Raw genomic sequence first — 22880 nt, forward strand, 5'->3', positions numbered from 1 at the left:
CTGCTGATCCTTTGTCTCTAATACTTTTAGTCATAGACCCTGAACAAGCATGCAGATCAGATGTTTCTGACTGAAGTCTGACTAGATTACCACATGCTATTTTTAAGTGTGTGATTCAGACACTACTGTAGCCAAAGAGATCAGCAGGACTGCCAGGCAACTGGTATTGTTAAATGCCTGGTACACACCATGCAATTTCCTGCCAGATAAACTGGTTGAATCGATTATTTTCGACAGGTCAGATCTGATTGCCGATTGTTTTTCTGATCGATTTTCCAATCACTTCTATACAAAATCAATCAGAAAAGAGATCAGAGCTCAGATCGGACCCGTCAGAAATAATCAATATAAATCATCGATCTGACAGGAAATTGCAAGGTGTGTACCAGGCATAAGAAGAAATAAATATGTCGGCCTCCATATCCTTCTCACTTCAGGTGTCCTTTAACAGCCACATCTCGCCATCGTTCTCCTAACCCAGTGATCTGCAAACTTGGCCCTCCAGCAGTTAAGACACTACAAGTCCCATAATGCATTGTGGGAGTCTGACAGCCACAGTCATAATTCATAAAGGCAAATGCATTGTGGGACTTGTAGTTACTTAACAGCTGGAGAGCCAAGTTTGCAGATCACTGAGTCCTAACCTAATGTTTTATTGTTTAGGGTTGGCAGCTTCTTTCGTTGTGCGCTGGCCTCTTCCTCCCGCAACATCCGTACATCTGGCTCCTGAAGCTCTTCCTCAAGAAGAATGCAGATATCAGGTATGTGGGAGCAACGCATGGATGTATGGATGACTTTATGAAAGAGCAACTTACCAAACTGTATACAATGCAGCTCAGAGTCTTCAGGCCTCTATGTAGGACTTCACCCTCTTGTCACATGATTCTGTGTCAAATCCCAGGCAGGGCACTATACACAGAGTTTGTATGTTCTTCCCGTGTCTGTGTGTATTTCCCCCGGGCACTCCGGTTTCCTCCCACATCCCAAAACCTTCACATACGTTAATTGGCTTCCCCTAAATTGTCCCTAGACTACAATGGACACATGTCTTGAGCTCCTCTGAGGGCAGTCAGTGACATGACTATGTACTCTTTAATGTGCTGCAGAAGATGCCAGTGCTATATAAATGCATAATAATAATAATAATATGGTAGGACATTAGACTATGACTATGGTAGGATTAGATTGTGAGCGCTTGTCATCTCCCGCCTAGACTACTGCAATTCTCTTCTGTCTGGCCTCCCCTCTTACCGTACTGCCCCACTTCAATCGGTAATGAATGCGGCAGCCAGACTGATACATTCTTCTCATCGCAGCGCCTCTACGACTCCGCTCTGTAAAGCCCTCCACTGGCTCCCCATCAGCTTTAGGATCAATTTCAAAATCCTGTGTTTGGCCTACAAATCAGTGCACAAGACCTGCCCGACCTACATCTCTGATCTGGTCCACAGGCACATACCAGCCCCGCCCCCTCCTATCCTCCAATGACCTGTGCCTAGTCGCACCACGCATATCTCAGTCACATGCACGATTGCAGGACTTCACCAGGGCTGCCCCTACTCTCTGGAACTCGCTCCCACCAGCCATCAGACTCGCCCCCACCTTTAATACCTTCAAACAAGCTCTCAAGACTCACCTTTTCATGCTCGCATACCCCCCTACACCAGCACCATAATATGTTCTGTTAGACCCCCTCTCAAAAGACGCACCTATTGTCTCCACCCCCACCCTTTAGATTGTAAGCCTCTGGCAGGGCCCTCCTCCCTAGTGTTTCCAGCTTGATTATGCAATCTTACTGACAATCACCCCTCTTGTGGACTACAACAGTCTCTATTTTGACCTATGACACTGCACTGTTATCAAATCATTTGCATGATCTTGTTTTGTTGTGAGTTTCCCGTATGTCCTACCTTGTATGTTAACCCTTTTATCTATTGTGCAGCGCTGCGTAATATGTTGGCGCTTTATAAATACAATAAATAATAATAATAAGCACCTCTGAGGACAGTCAGTGACATGACTATGTGCTCTGTAATGTGCTGCAGAAGATGTCAGTGCTATATAAATACAGTACATAATAATATGGTAGGAAATTAGACTATGGTAGGATTAGATTGTGAGCTCCTCTGAGGACAGTCAGTGACATGACTATGTACTCTGTAATGTGCTGCAGAAGATGTCAGTGCTATATAAATACATAATAATAATATGGTAGGACATTAGACTAGGACTATGGTAGGATTAGAGTGTGAGCTCCTCTGAGGACAATCAGTGACATAACTATGTACTCTGTAATGTGCTGCAGAAGATGTCAGAGCTATATAAATACATAATAATTATATGGTAGGACATTAGACTATGACTATGGTAGGATTAGATTGTGAGCTCCTCTGAGGACAGTCAGTGACATGACTATGTGCTCTGTAATGTGCTGCAGAAGATGTCAGTGCTATATAAATACATAATAATAATATGGTAGGACATTAGACTATGGCTATGGTAGGATTAGAGTGTGAGCTCCTCTGAGGACAGTCAGTGACATGACTATGTACTCTGTAAAGTGCTGCAGAATATGTCAGTGCTGTATAAATACAGTACATAATAATATGGTAGGACATTAGACTATGGTAGGATTAGATTGTGAGCTCCTCTGCGGACAGTCAGTGACATGACTATGTACTCTGTAAAGTGCTGCAGAAGATGTCAGTGCTATATAAATACATAATAATAATATGGTAGGACATTAGACTATGGTAGGATTAGAGTGTGAGCTCCTCTGAGGACAGTCAGTGACATGACTATGTACTCTGTAAAGTGCTGCGGAAGATGTCAGTGCTGTATAAATACATAATAATAATAATATGGTAGGATATTAGATTATGACTATGGTAGGATTAGAGTGTGAGCTCCTCTGAGGACAGTCAGTGACATGACTATGTACTCTGTAAAGTGCTGCGGAAGATGTCAGTGCTGTATAAATACATAATAATAATAATATGGTAGGATATTAGATTATGACTATGGTAGGATTAGACTGTGAGCTCCTCTGAGGACAGTCAGTGACATGACTATCTACTCTGTAATGTGCTGCAGAAGATGTCAGTGCCGTATAAATACATAATAATAATAGTACTTGAAGTGGAGGTCTGGACCCAAGGATGTTACAAGGAGAACCTATGGCCCTTTTATGGAGGTGTGTAATGCATAGCAGATGCCCCTTAGGCCGCAGCATGCCCCGAGTGAAGCCATGCTTATATCTGGTGAGACAGAGATTACATGCTTCCCCGTGACACAGACACATGAAGGATAATAGGGTAATCATCTCCCTGTTTACAGCTTGTCTGTTATCGTTTACTTATTTGTATATCAGATTTTATAAGGATTTCTGTGGGTATCCGGTAAGGTTAATAAACTTCCGCTATTTCTCTTTTCCTCAGAACCGAGGCTGGAAAATATGCGGTGTACTGCCAGCGCTGTGTGGAAAGAACGCAACAAAATGGAGACCGGGAAGCCAAACCATCCAGGATGGAAATTCTTTCAATTCTGCTGCGGAACCCCTATCACCATTCCTTACCGTTCAGCATCCCTGTACACTTCATGAATGGAACTTACCAGGTACGGCCAGGTTCACCCCGCCTCACAAATCAGAGGCCAGTGCATAAGCGGACATACTGACGCATCCTGAGTTATCTATGGTGGCGTAGTGGTTAGCGCTCTCTCCTTGCGGCGATTGGTCCCTGGTTCAAAACCCAGCCATGGCACTCTCTGCACAGAGTTTGTATGTCCCCCGTGTCTGTGTGTGTTTCCTCTGGGCACTCCTATTTCCTACCAAAGACATACAGATAACTTAATTAGATTCCGCCTTAATTGGCCAAATCTAATCCCTGCCATAGTCATACAGTGGGATGCGAAAGTTTGGCCAACCTTGTTAATCATCATCATTTTCTTGTATAAATCGTTGGTTGCTACAATAAAAAAAAATGTCAGTTAAATATATCATATAGGAGACACACACATTGATATTTGAGAAGTGAAATTAAGTTTATTGGATTTACAGAAAGTGTGCAATAATTGTTTAAATAAAATTAGGCCGGTGCATACAGTAAATGTGTCATTTTATTGATTCCAAAACCTTTAGAACTAATTATTGGAACTCAAATTGGCCTGGTAAGCTCAGTGACCCCTGACCTACATACACAGATGAATCCAATTATGAGAAAGAGTATTTAAGGGGGTCAATTGTAAGTTTCCCTCCTCTTTTGATTTTCTCTGACGAGTAGCAGCTTGGAGGTCTCAAAACAACTCTCATATGACTGACTCTGTAAAGTGCTGCAGAAGATGTCAGTGTTATATAAATACATAATAATAATAAGGTAGGACAGACTACAGAGTAATTTTCTCTGAAAACAAAAAAAGTATGAAAAGCTGTGGTGTCACAGACAATTACAAATGTTTATAACAAGTTACATTTTCTCTGCTCTCTGCAGATTCTTCAGTCAGAGACACAGGACATAGGACTTTCTCTCTCACACAGGGTTAACTGATGCACTGTGAGGGAACTCCCACTCCCCTCATGGTTCACTCTGCCATCAGATTAGCAGACTTGCCCTCAGTTAAGAGTGAAAGGAATTTGATACAGTAAACAAAAGAGATAAGCAAGTGAAAGGTATACATCATTATTTTACTAGCACTTCAGGAACTCTCTCAATCCCAGGTTAAAAAAAACATGTTAATCAATAGTGTTTCTTTAATTTTTATGGCTGGAGCTTACTCTTTAGAATAGGTTGATCTCTATAGCTATGATCTATAATATCGCATGTCCAACCATCCGAACAAAGCTCTGTGGTAAGTGTGGATACTACAATATATCATATAAACTCTCAACGGGGTATAGGATGCTCATAAGTCAGCTTTATGTATGAATAAACTCTCCTAACATCCAGGGGCGTAACTAGAAATCCCCCCCCCCCCTGCGGAAAAAAAAACCCTCCTGCAATCTTTAGTGACAGCGGGCAGCAGCGGCGGCAGGCAGGTCACATACCTCCTTCGCCCCGGAGGTCTCCGATGTCTAAGAGCTTCATGTTACTTCCTGTTTACACAGGAAGTGACATTAAGCACTTACTGATGGGAGACCTCTGGGGCGAAGGAGGTATGTGACCTGCCTGCCGCTGCTGCCCGCTGTCACTAAAGATTGCTGGAGGGGAGCGCCGAGAGGAGAGCCCAAGGTGAGGGAGGGGGGGAATGTCCCCCTCCCCACCGATCTGCGGCCACGCTCTCCTCTTATGATGCGACCCCTCCTGCCTCACAAAAGTCCCTGAGCGGCCCCCCCGCGGGGGCAGGGGTCGCATCCCCTATTGTTACGCCGGTGCTAACATCTGAGGCTCACAGAAAACAACATGTGGAATATGTGTATTACATTGCAGGTGGTGGGATTTGACGCTTCCACGACGGTTGAAGAATTCCTCTGCACTCTTAATCAAGACTTGGGGATGAGGAGACCGTCTCAGTCTGGATTCGCCTTATTCTCAGATGATCCCTCAGGGAAGGATTGTGAGCACTGTTTACAGGGAAATATTAAGGTAAAAGGGGCGGGGGGATGATGGGGTACATTTATCTTACATGGGGAAAGGGGAGGGCATACATTGGGGAGTATCGCTAGGATACAGAGAAGGAACCATTTTTACTAGCCAATGATTGGCCAATTTTACCACCTCCATGTAGTGTGAGAGCTTACCTACGTAACCTGATCATAGTATTCAAAATATGTTGGCCCTTGTAAATGAGGAGGTGGTAATATCGGCCAATCGAAATTGTACATGTGTATGTACCCTAAATTCTGGTACACACTTTCAGGCTACTTACACACTAAGACGTTGCGTTTTAGGGGACGTTATGGTCGCATAACGTGCCCCTAACGCAACGTATGGTGGTGCGGGAGAGGACGGTAGAGTGAGCCGCGTTAGGCGGCTCTATCCGCATAAGGTCTCCCAGGGTGGCACTGATTGGCCGGCAGGACCACGTGATGCGGAGCGAGACACTCCGCATCACGTGGTCCCACCGGCTAATCAGCGGCCGCCAGTGCAGTGCATATTAAGTAGCCATGTGCGCGGCTACTGTAGCGGCATCTCACCGCCTCCTCTCCGCCCCCCACTGAGCATGTGCAAACAGTCTACGCACAGCATGCGGCACTTTCACTACAACGTGCAGCGTTACATGTAACGCAACGTGGGAACTGTGAACAGCCCACTTGTGTTACATTGCTGTGCGTTGGGGGAGCGTTATAGGCTGCACTAACGTGCACCTGTAACGTCCCAATGTGAAAGCAGCCTCAGTTATGAATGAGCGGACACTGACCAATGTTACCACTTTCATGTAGTATGAGTGTTCACTTACACGATCTGCTCATAGTAGACAATATCTTTTGACCCTAAAGCTGGCCACTAACGGTCCAATTTCTAGCGAAAAATCGTTAGAGTGATCAGAAATTCTGATCGGATTGGTTGTAAATAATCTCCATTGGTGGACACAATCGATTATGAACGAGTGAAAAAAATGTCGCCCGAATGAATTTTCGTCGAACGAAAATTTGGATTTTCATGGTGGTCGTGATGGATAGGAGGCAATGATTGGTTAGTTGATGGTGTAGTGAACGATTTTTCGTCCGATCAGAATTTCTGATCGCTCGAACGATTTTTCACTAGAAATTGGACCGTTAGTGGCCACCTTAAGACTACATGGAAGTGGTACATTTAGTCAGTAATTGGCCAATCATTATTGAAAGTGTGTACCAGGCTTAATTTATAATGGGGGAGGAGGGCTTACTAAGGGTGCATAGTACACACATGCAATTTTGATTGGCCAGTCACTGGCCAATTTTATCACCTCTATATAGTATCTGAGCTTACCTGCACAATCTGTTCAAAGTAATCAAAATATGTTGGCCTGCATACTACATGGAAATGGTAAAATTGGCCAATCAAAATTGGATATGTGTGCGCACCCTAAAACATGGTGGGGGAGGAATAGCAATTTATATTGGGGTGGGGGTGGGGTGATGGTTTGGGCTGTTTCACACTGTAAGCACTTTTACAATGATTTGTTGAATGCCAACAATTCAAAATGTCGTTCAACTATGAAATCCCATGAAAGCGTTCACACTTTATTTATATGTATATTATTTTTCTTTAAATTACAAAAACACTGCATGTAGCTTTTTTACAGCAATTAAAAGTAAAGAAATGCTGTAAAAAAACAAAATCACTATGAAATCGATTGCTAAAAATCGATACAAAATGTCTTAGGACCCATTCACACTAGGGCGATTAGCGGGCGTTTATCGATAATCGATGAAGCGACGGCACTTTTTAAAGCGCTAGCGCAATTGTAACTATATGGCAGTGATCTCACTGCCTCGATTGCCGCCGATCACAGGTGATTAGCGGCAATCGCAAAACAAGTTACATGCAACATTTTTTTTAGCATTTTTTGAGTGATCACTATTACAATGTATTTCAATGGCGAATCGCTATCGCTCAAAAATCACAAAGGTATACAGTGATTTTTCCACGTTAATCATGGAAAAGTCACTAGCGCAAAACACGTTTTGCAAGATTGAATGGGCCCTTAGGCTGCTTTCACAGCTAGTGCAGCCAGTAACGCAGCCCACCGCACAGCAATGAAAAGTCAATGGGCTGCTCACAGTGCCCACGTTATGTTACATTGTAACGCAGCAGGTAAAAACAAAGTGCTGCATGCTGTGCGTTATAAGCGGCTAAGCCGCGTTAGACTGTTTGCACATGCTCAGTAATGTTGGAGGAGGAGGACTCCCCTCCTCCTCTGCAGCCAGTCACATGGCTAATTAACTTTCACTGCACGGTGTGACGTGCAGTGTTTACTTCCTGGAGCGGCTGCTCTGTGCGGCGATTGGCTGGCAGGAACACGTGATGCTGCATGCGTCCAAGAGTACGCATCACAGGACGCATGAAGAGCCGCTTCACGCGACTCAATATAACGTCCAGCTTCAACCCCACTATGCGTTGCGTTAGGGGCACGTTATGTGACCTTAACGTGGCATCTAATGCAACGTCTTAGTGGGAAAGAAACCTTAGAGTTTGGGGTTGGCAATTTTCTGTGTGAAAGAGGCCTTAGTTAGGACACGGGCAAAAACAGTTCATGCCAAAGTTTACACTGCACTGCAATAGCATCTCTAGTGTCAAAATATCGTAGTGCTGAGCTGTCAAGGCCAAATTCTATGATACAGAACGTTTCAGCATTTGCCTGGGTGATAATGGCAAGATTGGAGCAATACTGACAGGTAAGGGAGTTATCAGTTGTCCCATTATAATTACGTCACACACCTGCAGCAAGACTTCTATAAAAGTGGCCATACATCTCTCCAATTGTCGGTCGATCGACCATCCAATTTGATAATCATCGAATTGGGTGGCCAAGTGCATGCTAGATCGACAGTGCAAACAATTTCAGGCCGAAATTGGTCGTATACTCGTATGTATTGTTTGAACATGGGGCTTGATTCACTAAACCGTGATAACTCATATCACGGCAGCGCTAGCGTTTTTGCACACAGTCGCAATTTTTTGCGCGCAAAAATTTGCAATTGCGCGAAAACGCTAGCGCAGCCGTGGTATGAGTTATGACGGTTTAGTGAATCAAGCCCCATGCTGTAAGATGTTGGCCCATCATGGTTGATCTGGTGCGGTAATGGTGAGCGATAACGGGACGAGCGACAAATCGACCCCGGCGCTGTGTCCCCAGTGTATAAATGGAATCCCCCGCTCTCCAGTTAGCGGCACAGTATGTCACACACAGGGCTTGATTCACTAAACTGTGATAACTCAAATATCACACCTTATCAGAGTAGCATAGTGAACGCTATGAACCCGCAGGGGCTCAGGGCTGGACGAGTGGCATTGCCAATTAGCAGGCATAAGTTCATAGAGCTCGCTATGCTACTCTGATAAGGCATGTTAACTTTGATAAGGTCTGATATCTTTGATAAGGTGTGATATCTTTTCATAAGGTGTGATATCTTTTCATAAGGTGTGATATCTTTTCATAAGGTGTGATATCTTTTCATAAGGTGCAATATCTTTTCATAAGGTGTGATATCTTTTCATAAGGTGTGATATCTTTTCATAAGGTGTGATATCTTTTCATAAGGTGTGATATCTTTGATAAGGTGTGCTATCTTTGATAAGGTGTGATATTTGAGTTATCACGGTTTAGCGAATTAAGCCCTAAGTGTGTGACATCACGCAAAGGCAGCACTGGCGGCATTTATACTGTTAATGGAATAGCGGGAGATTTAGAAGACAGATGGGCCCTATGTGGTGGGTGGCAGAGGACAGGTAATGTATATATGCACACACGGGTACATATATACACTAGGGGGGCAGCGGTGGTTGCGGCGGACTTGGACGATTACAGAGAGATTTCATGCTAAAATCGACGGTGGTATATGGCCAGCCAACAGATCTCTCTCTGATCACTGAGTGGTCTGGTCTGTCTCTTGGTTGAATCTGCCGATCATTGCTAGATGTATGGCCTCCTTAAAGGACAACTGAAGTTAAAAGTATATAGAGGCTGCCATATGTATTTCCTTTTAAACAATACCAGTTGCCTGGCAGCCCTGCTGAACTATTTGGCTACAGTAGTGTCTGAATCACACCAGAAACAAGCATGCAGCTAATCTTGTCAGATCTGACAAGAATGTCAAAAACACTTGATCTGCTGCATGCCTGTTCAGGGGCTATGGCTAAAAGTATTAGAGGCAGAGGATCAGCAGGACAGCCAGGCAACTGGTATTGCTTAAAAGGAAATCAATGTGGCAGCCTCCATATACAGTACATCTCATTACAGTTGTCCTTTAACTGAATACACCCTGTCGTGGACTTCTCTGTTTATTCACTAATCTTTTAAAAGCCCTTGCTGTAATCTAATATGACCCCAGCTGTATGATAAGGCAGAACTCCGCAGCTCATATAATTGCTTTATCTCCTTCTTGTTGGCAGATCTGTGACATCATTTCGAAGTGGGAACAGGCCTCCAAGGAGCAGCTTGCTGGGAAATGTGATGGGACGCGCACAGTGAGACTGACGTACAAGAACAGGTGCCTGCAGTCCTCATCCTTTACCGCTTCTTGATAAGTGTCACCACCTTGAATGCAAAACTAAACGGATCTGATGACAGATGCATAATTCTTATTTATAATCCTACTCCTAACATAGGACTTTCCTGAAGTCCCACAGTCTTTTTTTGTGTCCCCAAAAATGTTTAAAGTTTTTACTGTCTCAGGGGAATAACAGTTTTTTTAAGGTTTTTCAGCTTCCACACAGACTTTGGCCTCAATCCACTAAGCTTATCTCCTGTCTTTAATGGTTATAACTGTAGAAACAGCTCAGAAGAGTTATTAAAGAGAACCTGAACTGAAAATAAAAAGTCAAACTAACCATACACAAGTCATACTTACCTGCTGTGTAGTCTACTCCTCAATCTTTCTCCTCTCCTGTTTGTTCACTGTGATCAATGGAATTCTCCGTCCCCCATTTTGAAAATGGCTATTACCCCATAACAGCTTCCTGGTGAGTACACAGTTAAACTGTAACATCGTCCACTTGAGCCATAGGGAAACATGGACACATCAGTTCTCCTCTCAGCTGTAACTGACAGCAACCGATATATAACTGACAGCAACTGATATATTTCAGTTCTGACAAAATGTTGTCAGAACTGGAAGGGATCATTGTCAGAAGAAAATAATGAGCTTCTGAGAGGAACTGATGGCAAGGTAACTATGTAATGTTCAATTGGAGTTACCTCATGTGTTTATTTTAAATAATTTTACTCAGTACAGGTTCCCTTTAAAGAGGAACTCCAGTGAACATTTTACTGTTGGCAGGTGATGTAGCTGCTGCATGGTTTTTGGCAGTTGCTGTAAACAGCTATTTCCCACAAAAGTTCAAACTTTTCTTGTGGGAGGGGTTACTTGTGGGAGGGGTTTCACCACAATATCAGCCATACAGCGCCCCCTGATGGTCTGTTTGTGAAAAGGAAAAGATTTCTCATGTAAAAGGGGGTATCAGCTACTGATTGGGATAAAGTTAAATTTTTAGTCTGAGTTTCTCTTTAAAGACAGGAGATAAGCTTAGTGAATTGAGGCCAAAATGTTTGTCATTTTTTGCGTTGCGGTGGGATGCGGCAGGATAATTATACCCCCCACCCCAACACAAAAAAATAAGTGTAAAACCAACCTTAACGTGTACCTGAGACGGGGACACATGAATAAAATATACATACCTCGGGCTTCCTCCAGCCCCCTCTGACAAGATTTTGTCAGAACTAAAATACATTACATCAGTTGCTGTCAGTTATAACTGAAAGGACAACTGATGTGCAAGGTCATGTCAGTGGCGGACATACGGCCGTGCAGGCCGTGCCGCCGCACGAGGGCCCCTGAAGTTCCGCTGCTTCAGGGGCCCATTAAGTATTGCAGGTTTTTTTCTTTTTTATCTTTTATTTTTTTAACCTGGGGGGCCCCGACTCCTGTCCTCCCCCCTCACCTCGGGCCCCCCTCACCTCGGGCCCCCCCCCCCCCCCCCCTCATGCGGCGGGAGAGCGGAAAATACAGGAAGTCTCCGGCCGGGGCTGCAGCAGACGCTAGAGGGCGGCAGCTGCCGCTTGGTCTCCAACTTGGAGACATATCGGAAACTAAGCCGCAGCTGCCTCTAGCGTCTGCTGCAGCCCCGGCCGGAGACTTCCTGTATTTTCTGCTCTCCCGCTGGCCGCCGCGCATACCGGGAGGGGGGCCCCGAGGTGAGTGAGTGAGGATAGGAGTCGGGCCCCCCACCCGGATAGCTACCCACCCGGCTACCTACCCCGCTACCTAACCACCCACCCGGCTACCTACCCGGCTACCTAACCACCCACCCGGCTACCTACCCGGCTACCTAACCACCCTGCCGGCTACCTACCCACCCACCCGGCTACCTAACCACCCTGCCGGCTACCTACCCACCCACCCGGCTACCTACCCACCCGGCTACCTAGCTACCCACCCGGCTACCTACCCACCCGGCTACCTACCCACCCACCCGGCTACCTACCCACCCACCCGGCTACCTACCCACCCACCCGGCTACCTACCCACCCGGCTACCTACCCACCTGGCTACCTAGCTACCCACCCGGCTACCTAGCTACCCACCCGGCTACCTAACCACCCTGCCGGTTACCTACCTACCCGGCTACCTACCCACCCGGATACCTACACACCCACCCGGCTACCTACCCGGCTACCTACCCACCCACCCGGCTACCTACCCACCCGGATACCTAACCACCCACCCGGCTACCTACCCGGCTACCTAACCACCCACCCGGCTACCTACCCGGCTACCTACACACCCACCCGGCTACCTACCCACCAGGCTACCTACCTACCTACTCACCCGGCTACCTACCAACCCACCAGGCTACCTACCCACCCACCCAGCTACCTAACCACCCACCTACCCACCCACCAGGCTACCTACCCACCCGCCTACCCAGCCACCCACCAGGCTACCCACCCGGCTACCCAGCCACCCACCAGGCTACTTACCCACCCGGCTAAGGGCTACCTACCTACCCACCCGGCTGCCTACCTACCCACCAGGCTACCTATCCACCCAACCACCCATGGGAGCTGTGCGCCGGATGGAGGCTGGGACAGGAGGTCTGCTGCTGCAGGTGAGTAAATGTTTTTTTTTATTATTTATTTTAGCAGGTGTATGTTCTGGGCAGGTCTGCCACATGATTGCGTGTATGTTCTGGGCAGGTCTGCCACATGATTGCATGTATGTTCTGGGCAAATTTGCTACATGATTGCATGTGTTTTCTGGGCAAATCTGCCGACATGATTGCACGTATTTTCTGGGCATATCTGCCGACATGATTGCAGGTATTTTCTGGGCATATCTGCCGACATGATTGCAGGTATTTTCTGGGCATATCTGCCGACATGATTGCAGGTATTTTCTGGGCATATCTGCCGACATCATTGCACGTATTTTCTGGGCATATCTGCCGACATCATTGCACGTATTTTCTGGGCATATCTGCCAACATCATTGCACGTATTTTCTGGGCATATCTGCCGACATGATTGAATGTATTTTCTGGGCAAATCTGCCGACATGATTGAATGTATTTTCTGGGCAAATCTGCTCACATTATGTGTATTTTCTTGAGAAAACCTGCACAATTATGTGAATTTTCTGGGGAAAGGGTCACCAAAACTTGGGCCCACTGTCTTTGCGTTGCACTTTTCAAGGGAACCTGAGGTGAGAATAATATTGAGGCTGCCATATTTCTCTCCGTTTAAGCAATACCAGTTGCCTGGTTGCCGTTCTGGTCCTCTGCCTCTTATTCTTTCAACCATAGACCCTGAACAAGCATGCAGCAGGTCAGGGGTTTCTGACAATATTGTCAGAACTGAGAAGATTAAGCTGCATGCTTGTTGCTGGTGTAATTCAGTTTATTACTGCAGCCAAATAGATCAGCAGGGCCGCCAGCCAACTAGTATTGTTTAAAAGGAAATAAATATGGCAGCCTCCATATCACTCTCACCCCGGGATCACTTTAAATTACAGTTAGCTCCGCCCTTATCCGGTCATTGCCACACCCATTTTTTGCCGCGACGCTACGCGCCGCAGGTTCTATCCACGCCCATTTTTTGCCGCGGCGCGCAGGTCAGGGGGGCCCACAATTGATATTTTGCACAGGGGCCCACTGCTGCCTGTGTCCGCCACTGGGTCACGTCCATGTTTCCCTATGGCTCAAGTGGACAATATTACAGTTTAAGAGTCTGCTGACCCGGATGCAGTCACGGGTTCATCACCATTTTTAAAATGTAGGACGGAGAATTCTATTGATTACACTGGACAAACAGGACACAGGATAGGAGAAAGAGATTGATGAGTTGAGTACACAAGGTAAGTATGAAGTGTGTATGTTTGACTTTTAATTTTCACTTCAGGTTTTCTTTAAACATTGGGCCGCAGCTTATGGAAACACTGTAAATGTGTGTAATTGGCCGACACGTTGTTCCGGGCATAAACTGTACTTTCTTTTTTCCCATTTTGCGTTTCAGGCTGAGCTTCGCGGCCCAGGTGCGCGGGGAGACGGAGAGGGAAAAGCTGCTCTTAATGTACCAGACGAATGATAAAATCGTTAATGGCCTCTTTCCAGTCAATAAGGAGCTGGCCCTGGAGCTGGCCGCGCTGCTCGCTCAGGTAACCCCAGAGAAAGGAACTCTGACTACCTTTTAACGCAATTTCAGAAGCAATTACTTCTAATGAAGCCCTGGCTAATGCGCGGGAGACTATTAACCGGTAATTATACAATTTGTGGGCCCTGTGTAAAGATGGCTTCCTGAGGAGGCTGAGCCCGCTCCCCGGCCCCCTCCCTCGCGCTCGCCTCTCCGGTGTACCGCGTTCCGGCAGCAGATGTGAAGGTATTATTAGTGCATTGTTTTAATGTGCCTGTGTGTGCAGTAATGTGCCTAATGTATGGAATAATGAAGGTAAAGTGGCGGTGAAAGAAATGGCTGCAGCGGGTGTGGGCTATTACATAAGCCTCCGCTCCCACAGAATGTCATTTCCCCCGAGAGGGTCCCTGGGAAATGCAATGAACGCCATGCGTGTGAGGCTGATAGACCTGACGCTGAACAGGCCGGCATAAGCGGGTCATTAGCTTTGTGGACATATACCTGAAAGGCCTTAAAACATTATAATTATGTGTTTATACAGCATCTTCTGCAGCACTTCACAGCACTGAATACAGCATAGTTCATTAACAAGCTGACAATCTAATGTCCCTGCCATAGTTATGTGTCTCTAAACTAGTTTAGGGCCAATTTTAAAGGACCTCCAAGACTAAAAAACAATGTAAAATGGAGCACATGCTTTTGTTAGTAATGGCATCCTTGGACAGGTAGTGTTGTTTGTTAGGCTTAGTGTGGGGGGTTATAATTTTAATGTTATAATTAGAGATGGCCCGAACTATTCGCTGGCGAGCAGTATTCTGCGAACATCGGCCTTCCTGGACATCCCACTCCCAAAAAGCAGTTGCGGTGGCCATATTGGATCAATTCTCTGCTGGCTGCTGACTGTTAGTGAGAGAAGGGTCAGACTTGCTGCAGATAGGTAGGGAAAGCATTAGCTAGGCCTGTGTTCTTGTTCCTCACTTGCTGTGAAAGCACCCCAAACAGCCCTATTGAGGGCTAGCACATCGGTCTCCTGTGCTTTTTTTGTGTGTGACACTGACACCCAGAGCTGTGTGCACACTACTGCTGTTACCTCATTAAAGAGACACTGAAGCGAAAAAAAACATATGATATAATGAATTGGTTGTGTACTATGAATAATTACTAGAAGATTAGCAGCAAAGAAAATATCCTCATATTTTTATTTTCAGGTATACAGTGTTTTGTCTAACATTGCATCATTCTCTAATATGTGCAGATTACACAACACTCTGCATTCAAAATGATTCTTTCAGAGCAGTCTGTGAACTAATGACCTCTCCTCTGGCAGAGAAAATAATTAGTTCGCTTACAGTTGAGATAATAAAAGTCAGATAACAGCCCTCTCCAGGACTTTGAAAGTCGTAGAGATTAATGGCTTTTTTGCATAGAGATAACAACTAGAGTTTCTTAACTCTTCCTGTACTGGAAACAATTAGACTGATGTCTCTGCTACTAATGTTTTATTTCTTAGCTGTACTACACATACAAATCAAAATATCATTTTTTTTTTTCGCTTCAGTGTCTCTTTAACCACTTGCCGACCGCCTACTTCATATTGGCGGCGGCAAAGTGGCAGCCCCAGGACCACGTAACGCAGATTGGCGTCAGGTCCTGGGGCACTCTCTGGCCGGGGATCGCGCGCTGGGATGCGCGCGCATCCACCGGCAATAGGCTCCGCCCACCCGCGACGTCAACCCGCCGGCCAATCGGAAGCGCCGGCGGGTTGTTAACCCGACGATCGCCGGATAGGAAGCGTATAATACGCTTTGTAATGTTTACAAAGTGTATTATACAGGCTGCCTCCTGCCCTGGTGGTCCCAGTGTCCGAGGGACCACCAGGGCAGGCTGCAGCCACCCTAGTCTGCACCCAAACACACTGATCTGCCCCCCCCCTGCCCCCTGATCGCCCACAGTACCCCTCAGACCCCCCCCCTGCCCACCCCCCAGACCACCATTTGCACACAATCACCCCCCTAATCACCCATCAATCACTCCCTGTCACTATCTGTCAACGCTATTTTTTTTTTAGTCCCTAAACTGCCCCCTGCTCCCTCCTGATCACCCCCCCACCCCTCAGATTCTCCCCAGACCCCCCCAGACCCCCCCCCCCTGTGTACTGTATGCATCTATCCCCCCTGATCAACTGTCAATCACCTGTCAATCACCCGTCAATCACCCCCTGTCACTGCCACCCATCAATCAGCCCCTAACCTGCCCCTTGCGGGCAATCTGATCACCCACCCACACCAATAGATCGCCCGCAGATCCGACATCAGATCACCTCCCAAATCCATCGTTTACATCTATTCTCTCCTCTAAACACCCACTAATTACCCATCAATCACCCCCTATCACCAGGCATGGTCGGAAGAGCCAATTTCCGATTCCGCGGTAATTCCGCATACCGCCACTACCGAAATTCCGCTTCCGCTACATTCCGGTGGAATTCCGCTACATTCCGCGGAATTCCGCGGTATTCCGCCATGTGCACTTTCCGTATTTTTAAACGGACTTCCGTAATTTTTAAACGGATTTCCGTAAATTTAGGAGGAAACACTCAATCGCTCATTTGAAATATCTATTGTTAATAAAGTTGATTTGTATTTTGTAAATTTGGATTAAAAAAATGTTGAAACCGTTATTTTAGCGCAGTAACTCTCCGCTGATTATGATTGGTCAACTCATTCCGCATCTCCTGATTGGTCAATTCATTCCGATTCCGATTTTGCCGGAATTCCGAATTCCGGATTGCAAATTCCGAATTCCGGATTGCAAATTCCGAATTCCGTGGAACCATGCGGAAACCCCAATTCCGGCGGAATTTCGGAATTTTAGCTTCCGCGGAATTCGGAAGCCCATGCCTGCCTATCACCACCTGTCACTGTTACCCATCAGATTAGACCCTTGCGGGCACCCAATCGCCCGCCCACACGCTCAGATTGCCCTCAAACCCCCCCTTATCGATTCGCCAGTGCATTATTTACATCCGTTCTTCCCTGTAATAACCCACTGATCACCTGTCAATCACCCCCTGTCACTGCCACCCATCAATCACCCCCTGTCACTGCCACCCATCAATCAGCCCCTAACCTGCCCCTTGCGGGCAATCTGATCACCCACCCACACCAATAGATCGCCCGCAGATCCGACATCAGATCACCTCCCAAGCGCAGTGTTTACATCTATTCTCTCCTCTAAACACCCACTAATTACCCATCAATCACCCCCTATCACCACCTGTCACTGTTACCCATCAGATTAGACCCTAATCTGCCCCTTGCGGGCACCCAATCACCCGCCCACACGCTCAGATTGCCCTCAGACCCCAGCCCTGATCACCTCGCTAGTGCATTGCTTGCATCTATTTCCCCCCTCTAATCACACCTTGAGACACCCATAAATCACCTCCTGTCACCCCCTAGCACACCTACCCATCAGATCAGGCCCTAATTTGCCCCGTGTGGGCTCCTGATCACTCGGCCAAACCCTCAGATCCCCCTCAGACCCTCTTCCGATCACCTCCCCAGTGCATTGATTGCATCTATTTTCCCCTCTAACCGCCCCCTGAGACACCCATCAATCACCTCCTGTCACCCCCCTAGCACTCCTATCCATCAGATCAGGCCCAATACATCCTGTCATCTAAGAGGCCACCCTGCTTATGACCGTTTCCACAAAATTTGCCCTCTCATAGACCACCTGTCATCAAAATTTGCAGATGCTTATACCCCTGAACAGTCATTTTGAGAAATTTGGTTTCCAGACTACTCACAGTTTTGGGCCCGTAAAATGCCAGGGCAGTATAGGAACCCCACAAGTGACCCCATTTTAGAAAGAAGACACCCCAAGGTATTCTGTTAGGTGTATGATGAGTTCATAGAAGATTTTATTTTTTGTCAAAAGTTAGCGGAAATTGGATTTTTATTGTTTTTTTCACAAAGTGTCATTTTTCACTAACTTGTGACAAAAAATAAAATCTTCTATAAACTCACCATACCCCTAACGGAATACCTTGGGGTGTCGTCTTTCTAAAATGGGGTCACTTGTGGGGTTCCTATACTGCCCTGGCATTTTAGGGGCCCTAAACCGTGGGGAGTAGTCTAGAAAACAAATGCCTCAAAATGACCTGTGAATAGGACGTTGGGCCCCTTAGCGCACCTAGGCTGCAAAAAAGTGTCACACATGTAGTATCGCCATACTCAGGAGAAGTAGTATAATGTGTTTTGTGGTGTATTTTTACACATACCCATGCTGGGTGGGAGAAATCTCTCTGTAAATGGACAATTGTGTGTAAAAAAAATCAAAAATGTGTCATTTACAGAGATATTTCTCCCACCCAGCATGGTTATATGTAAAAATACACCACAAAACACATTATACTACTTCTTCTGAGTACAACGATACCACATGTGTGACACTTTTTTTGCAGCCTAACTGTGCTAAGGGGCCCAAAGTCCAATGAGTACCTTTAGGATTTCACAGGTCATTTTGAGACATTTGGGTTCAAGACGACTACTCACGGTTTAGGGCCCCTAAAATGCCAGGGCAGTATTGGAACCCCACAAATGACCCCATTCTAGAAAGAAGACACCCCAAGGTATTCCGTTAGGAGTATGGTGAGTTCATAGAAGATTTTATTTTTTGTCACAAGTTAGCGGAAATTGATATGTATTGTTTTTTTTTTCACAAAGTGTCATTTTCCGCTAACTTGTGACAAAAAAAAAATCTTCTATAAACTTACCATACCCCTAACGGAATACCTTGGGGTGTCTTCATTCTAAAATGGGGTCACTTGTGGGGTTCCTATACTGCCCTGGCATTTTAGGGGCCCTAAACCGTGAGGAGTAGTCTAGAATCCAAATGCCTCAAAATGACCTGTGAATAGGACGTTAGGCCCCTTAGCGCACCTAGGTTGCAAAAAAGTGTCACACATGTGGTATCGCCGTACTCAGAAGAAGTAGTATAATGTGTTTTGAGGTGTATTTTTATACATACCCATGCTGGGTGGGAGAAATCTCTCTGTGAATGGACAATTGTGTGTAAAAAAAATCAAATAATTGTCATTTACAGAGATATTTCTCCCACCTAGCATCTGTATGTGTAAAAATACACCCCAAAACACATTATACTACTTCTCCTGAGTACGGCGGTACCACATGTGTGGCACTTTCTTGCACCCTAAGTGCGCTAAGGGGCCCAAAGTCCAATGAGTACCTTTAGGATTTCACAGGTCATTTTGCGACATTTGGTTTCAAGACTACTCCTCACGGTTTAGGGCCCCTAAAATGCCAGGGCAGTATAGGAACCCCACAAATGACCCCATTTTAGAAAGAAGACACCCCAAGGTATTCCGTTAGGAGTATGGTGAGTTCATAGAAGATTTTATTTTTGTCACAAGTTAGCAGAAAATGACACTTTGTGAAAAAAAACAATTAAAATCAATTTCCGCTAACTTGTGACAAAAAAAAAAAAAATCTTCTATGAACTCACCATCCTCCTAATGGAATACCTTGGGGTGTCTTCTTTCTAAAATGGGGTAATTTGTGGGATTCCTATACTGTCCTGGCATTTTAGGGGCCCTAAACCGTGAGGAGCAGTCTTGAAACGAAATTTCTCAAAATGACCTGTGAAATCCTAAAGGTACTTATTGGACTTTGGGCCCCTTAGCGCAGTTAGGGTGCAAAAAAGTGCCACACATGTGGTATCGCCGTACTCAGGAGAAGTAGTATAATGTGTTTTGGGGTGTATTTTTCCACATACCCATGCTGAGTGGGAGAAATATCTCTATAAATTGACAATTGTGTGTTAAAAAAAGAAAACAATTGTCATTTACGGAGATATTTCTCCCACCCAGCATGGGTATGTGTAAAAATACACCCCAAAACACATTATACTACTTCTCCTGAGTACGGCAATACCACATGTGTGGCACTTTTTTGCAGCCTAACTGCGCTAAGGGGCCCAAAGTCCAATGAGCATCTTTAGGCTTTACAGGGGTGCTTACAATTAGGCACCCCCCAAAATGCCAGGACAGTGAACACACCCCACAAATGACCCCATTTTGGAAAGTAGACACTTCAAGGTATTCAGAGAGTAGCATAGTGAGTCCGTGGCAGATTTCATTTTTTTTTGTCGCAAGTTAGAAGAAATGGAAACTTTTTTTTTTTTTTGTTACAAAGTGTCATTTTCCGCTAACTTGTGACAAAAAATAAAATCTTCTATGAACTCACCATGCCTCTCACTGAATACTTTGGGATGTCTTCTTTCCAAAATGGGGTCATTTGGGGGGGATTTGTACTATCCTGGAATTCTAGCCCCTCATGAAACCTGACAGGTGCGCAGAAAAGTCAGAGATGCTTGAAAATGGGAAAATTCACTTTTGGCACCATAGTTTGTAAACGCTATAACTTTTACCCAATCCAATAAATATACACTGAATGGGTTTTTTTTTATCAAAGACATGTAGCAGAATAACTTTCGCGCTCAAATGTATAGGAAATTTTACTTTATTTGAAAAATGTCAGCACAGCAAGTTAAAAAAGTCATTTTTTTGACAAAATTCATGTCTTTTTTGATGAATATAATAAAAACTAAAACTCGCAGCAGCAATCAAATAGCACCGAAAGAAAGCTGTATTAGTGACAAGAAAAGGAGGTAAAATTCCTTTAGGTGGTAGGTTGTATGACTGAGCAATAAACCGTGAAAGCTGCAGTGGTCTGAATGGAGAAAAAGTGCCTGGTCCTTAAGGGGTTTTATGACTGCAGTCCTTAAGTGGTTAAGTTGCAGGCACAGAACCACTCCAGTGCATTAATATTTCACTGTATTCTGATAGTACTATTGCATTTCTCTGTGTGAGACACCCCACAGCCCACTGACACCCAGAGCTGTGCATAATGGGATTTCTGCCCTTCAGGGATTAAACCCGACTTTGCGTCACCTCCGTAATTTTTGGTGAGACTTTTGGCATGGATCCCCCTCCAGCATGCCACAGTCCAGGTGTTAGACCCCCTCTTTGTAGGTTTTAAAATTTGCCTGCCCATTGAAGTCTATGGCGGTTCGCCGGATTCCCCTGTTCAAACCTTTTGCAGAAGTTCGCGTTGGCGAACAGAAAATTCTATGTTTGTTACATCTCTAGTTATAATTATATAATTTCACACCTGCAGGTTGAAAGTGGAGATTATGAACGGCCGTCTCAAGCCGCAGCAGGTCAAGTAAAGTCAAGTCAAGCGGTAAAACAAGCGCTGGAGAAATTTTACCCCAAGAGGTACAGAGAGGACTGCACAGAGGAGCAGCTCAGGTGGGTGAGCGAATACGGAGAGATTTCATACATTTCACAAATAAATATGAAAATTACTGTTATGCCCGTCAGTCTTTGTACCAAGTTTGTATAGTGACGGGGGGGGGGGGGGGGGGGAGGTCAGTCATGATTGGCTAGCAGCTTTCCCAGACAAAGTTGTAGTTGGACAAACTGTTTTTCCATCCATCTGGGACTGCAGGTAGAAGTAGGTTTTTCCAAAGGCAACATATAGGAAACAGTGTAGAGGGAGTGCGTTTTCTTTTTTATATTAAACAGAAGTTTATTAAGGTGAAAATAATGGGATACACGCATAATGTATACAAAGATCAGTACAAAAGAACGGTGCGACTGAATGAGAATCAGCACAAATTATGATTCAATTATTTAACACAGTATTAACCCTAACAGCAGCCTATGGGTTGCTGTTAGCAGAGAGCATGGCACTCTGATCTGTATTGTCTCTATTAAAATGTATGTTTAAAGAGAGTCTGAAGCGAGAATAAATCTCGCTTCAGACCTCATAGTTAGCAGGGGCATGTGTGCCCCTGCTAAACCGCCGCTATCCCGCGGCTTAACGGGGGTCCTTTCACCCCCAAATCCCCTCCGTACATCGCGGAATCTCTTCCGCATTGGGGCAGGGCTAACCACTGCAGCCCTGCCTCCCGCACGTCTATCAGACGCGTATCTCCGCCTCTCCCCGCCCCTCTCAGTCTTCCTTCACTGAGAGGGGCGGGGGAGAGGCGGCGATGCGCGTCTGATAGACACGCTGAGAGGCAGGGCTGCAGCCGTTAGCCCTGCCTCCAGGAAGAGCAAAATTTACGACCAAGTTGGTCGTTGATTTTGCGGGGGGGGGGAGGGTTGGGGGTGAAGGGACCCCTGTTTAGCCGCGGGATAGCGGCGTTTTTGCAGGGGCACACGTGCCCCTGCTAACTATGAGCTCTGAAGTGAGAATTATTCTCGCTTTAGTGTCTCTTTAAATGCTGTTTTGCACATTGCACTTGAGCCCTTAGCACTGGGCACTACTTTCTCCTGACGAAGCCCCCCATTTTGAGGGGTTGAAACATGTTGGGTTGGTGGGGGGGTCCTTATGTAATAGGAGCATTTTTTCGAGGGTACAGGGATCCTGGTCCCATCATGTATTTCAAAGCCTTTTTACTATATGGGGGTCCACACTATGATCCTGTCCCTCGTTTGGTTCAAATTTTAGTGTAAATACGGCAGCTAGATCTTTTTAAAGTGTCTTAATAAAAGTTACGTTTTAAAGAGACTCCGTAACAAA

General features: G+C 45.7%; 1 protein-coding gene across 1 annotated transcript in view; it reads left to right on the top strand.

The window, feature by feature from the left end:
* Positions 1 to 22880, top strand: part of PLEKHH2 (pleckstrin homology, MyTH4 and FERM domain containing H2) — a 229527-nt gene that overhangs the window by 183956 nt on the left and 22691 nt on the right. The window contains exons 21-26 of the mRNA XM_068279711.1: positions 664 to 761; positions 3438 to 3615; positions 5424 to 5579; positions 10032 to 10129; positions 14149 to 14290; positions 21468 to 21601. Of these exons, the coding sequence (XP_068135812.1) occupies positions 664 to 761; positions 3438 to 3615; positions 5424 to 5579; positions 10032 to 10129; positions 14149 to 14290; positions 21468 to 21601 (806 nt within the window). The remainder of the gene's footprint in view (positions 1 to 663; positions 762 to 3437; positions 3616 to 5423; positions 5580 to 10031; positions 10130 to 14148; positions 14291 to 21467; positions 21602 to 22880) is intronic.

Source organism: Hyperolius riggenbachi, chromosome 4 (assembly GCF_040937935.1).
Source record: "Hyperolius riggenbachi isolate aHypRig1 chromosome 4, aHypRig1.pri, whole genome shotgun sequence".
Taxonomy (NCBI): Eukaryota; Metazoa; Chordata; class Amphibia; order Anura; family Hyperoliidae; genus Hyperolius; species Hyperolius riggenbachi.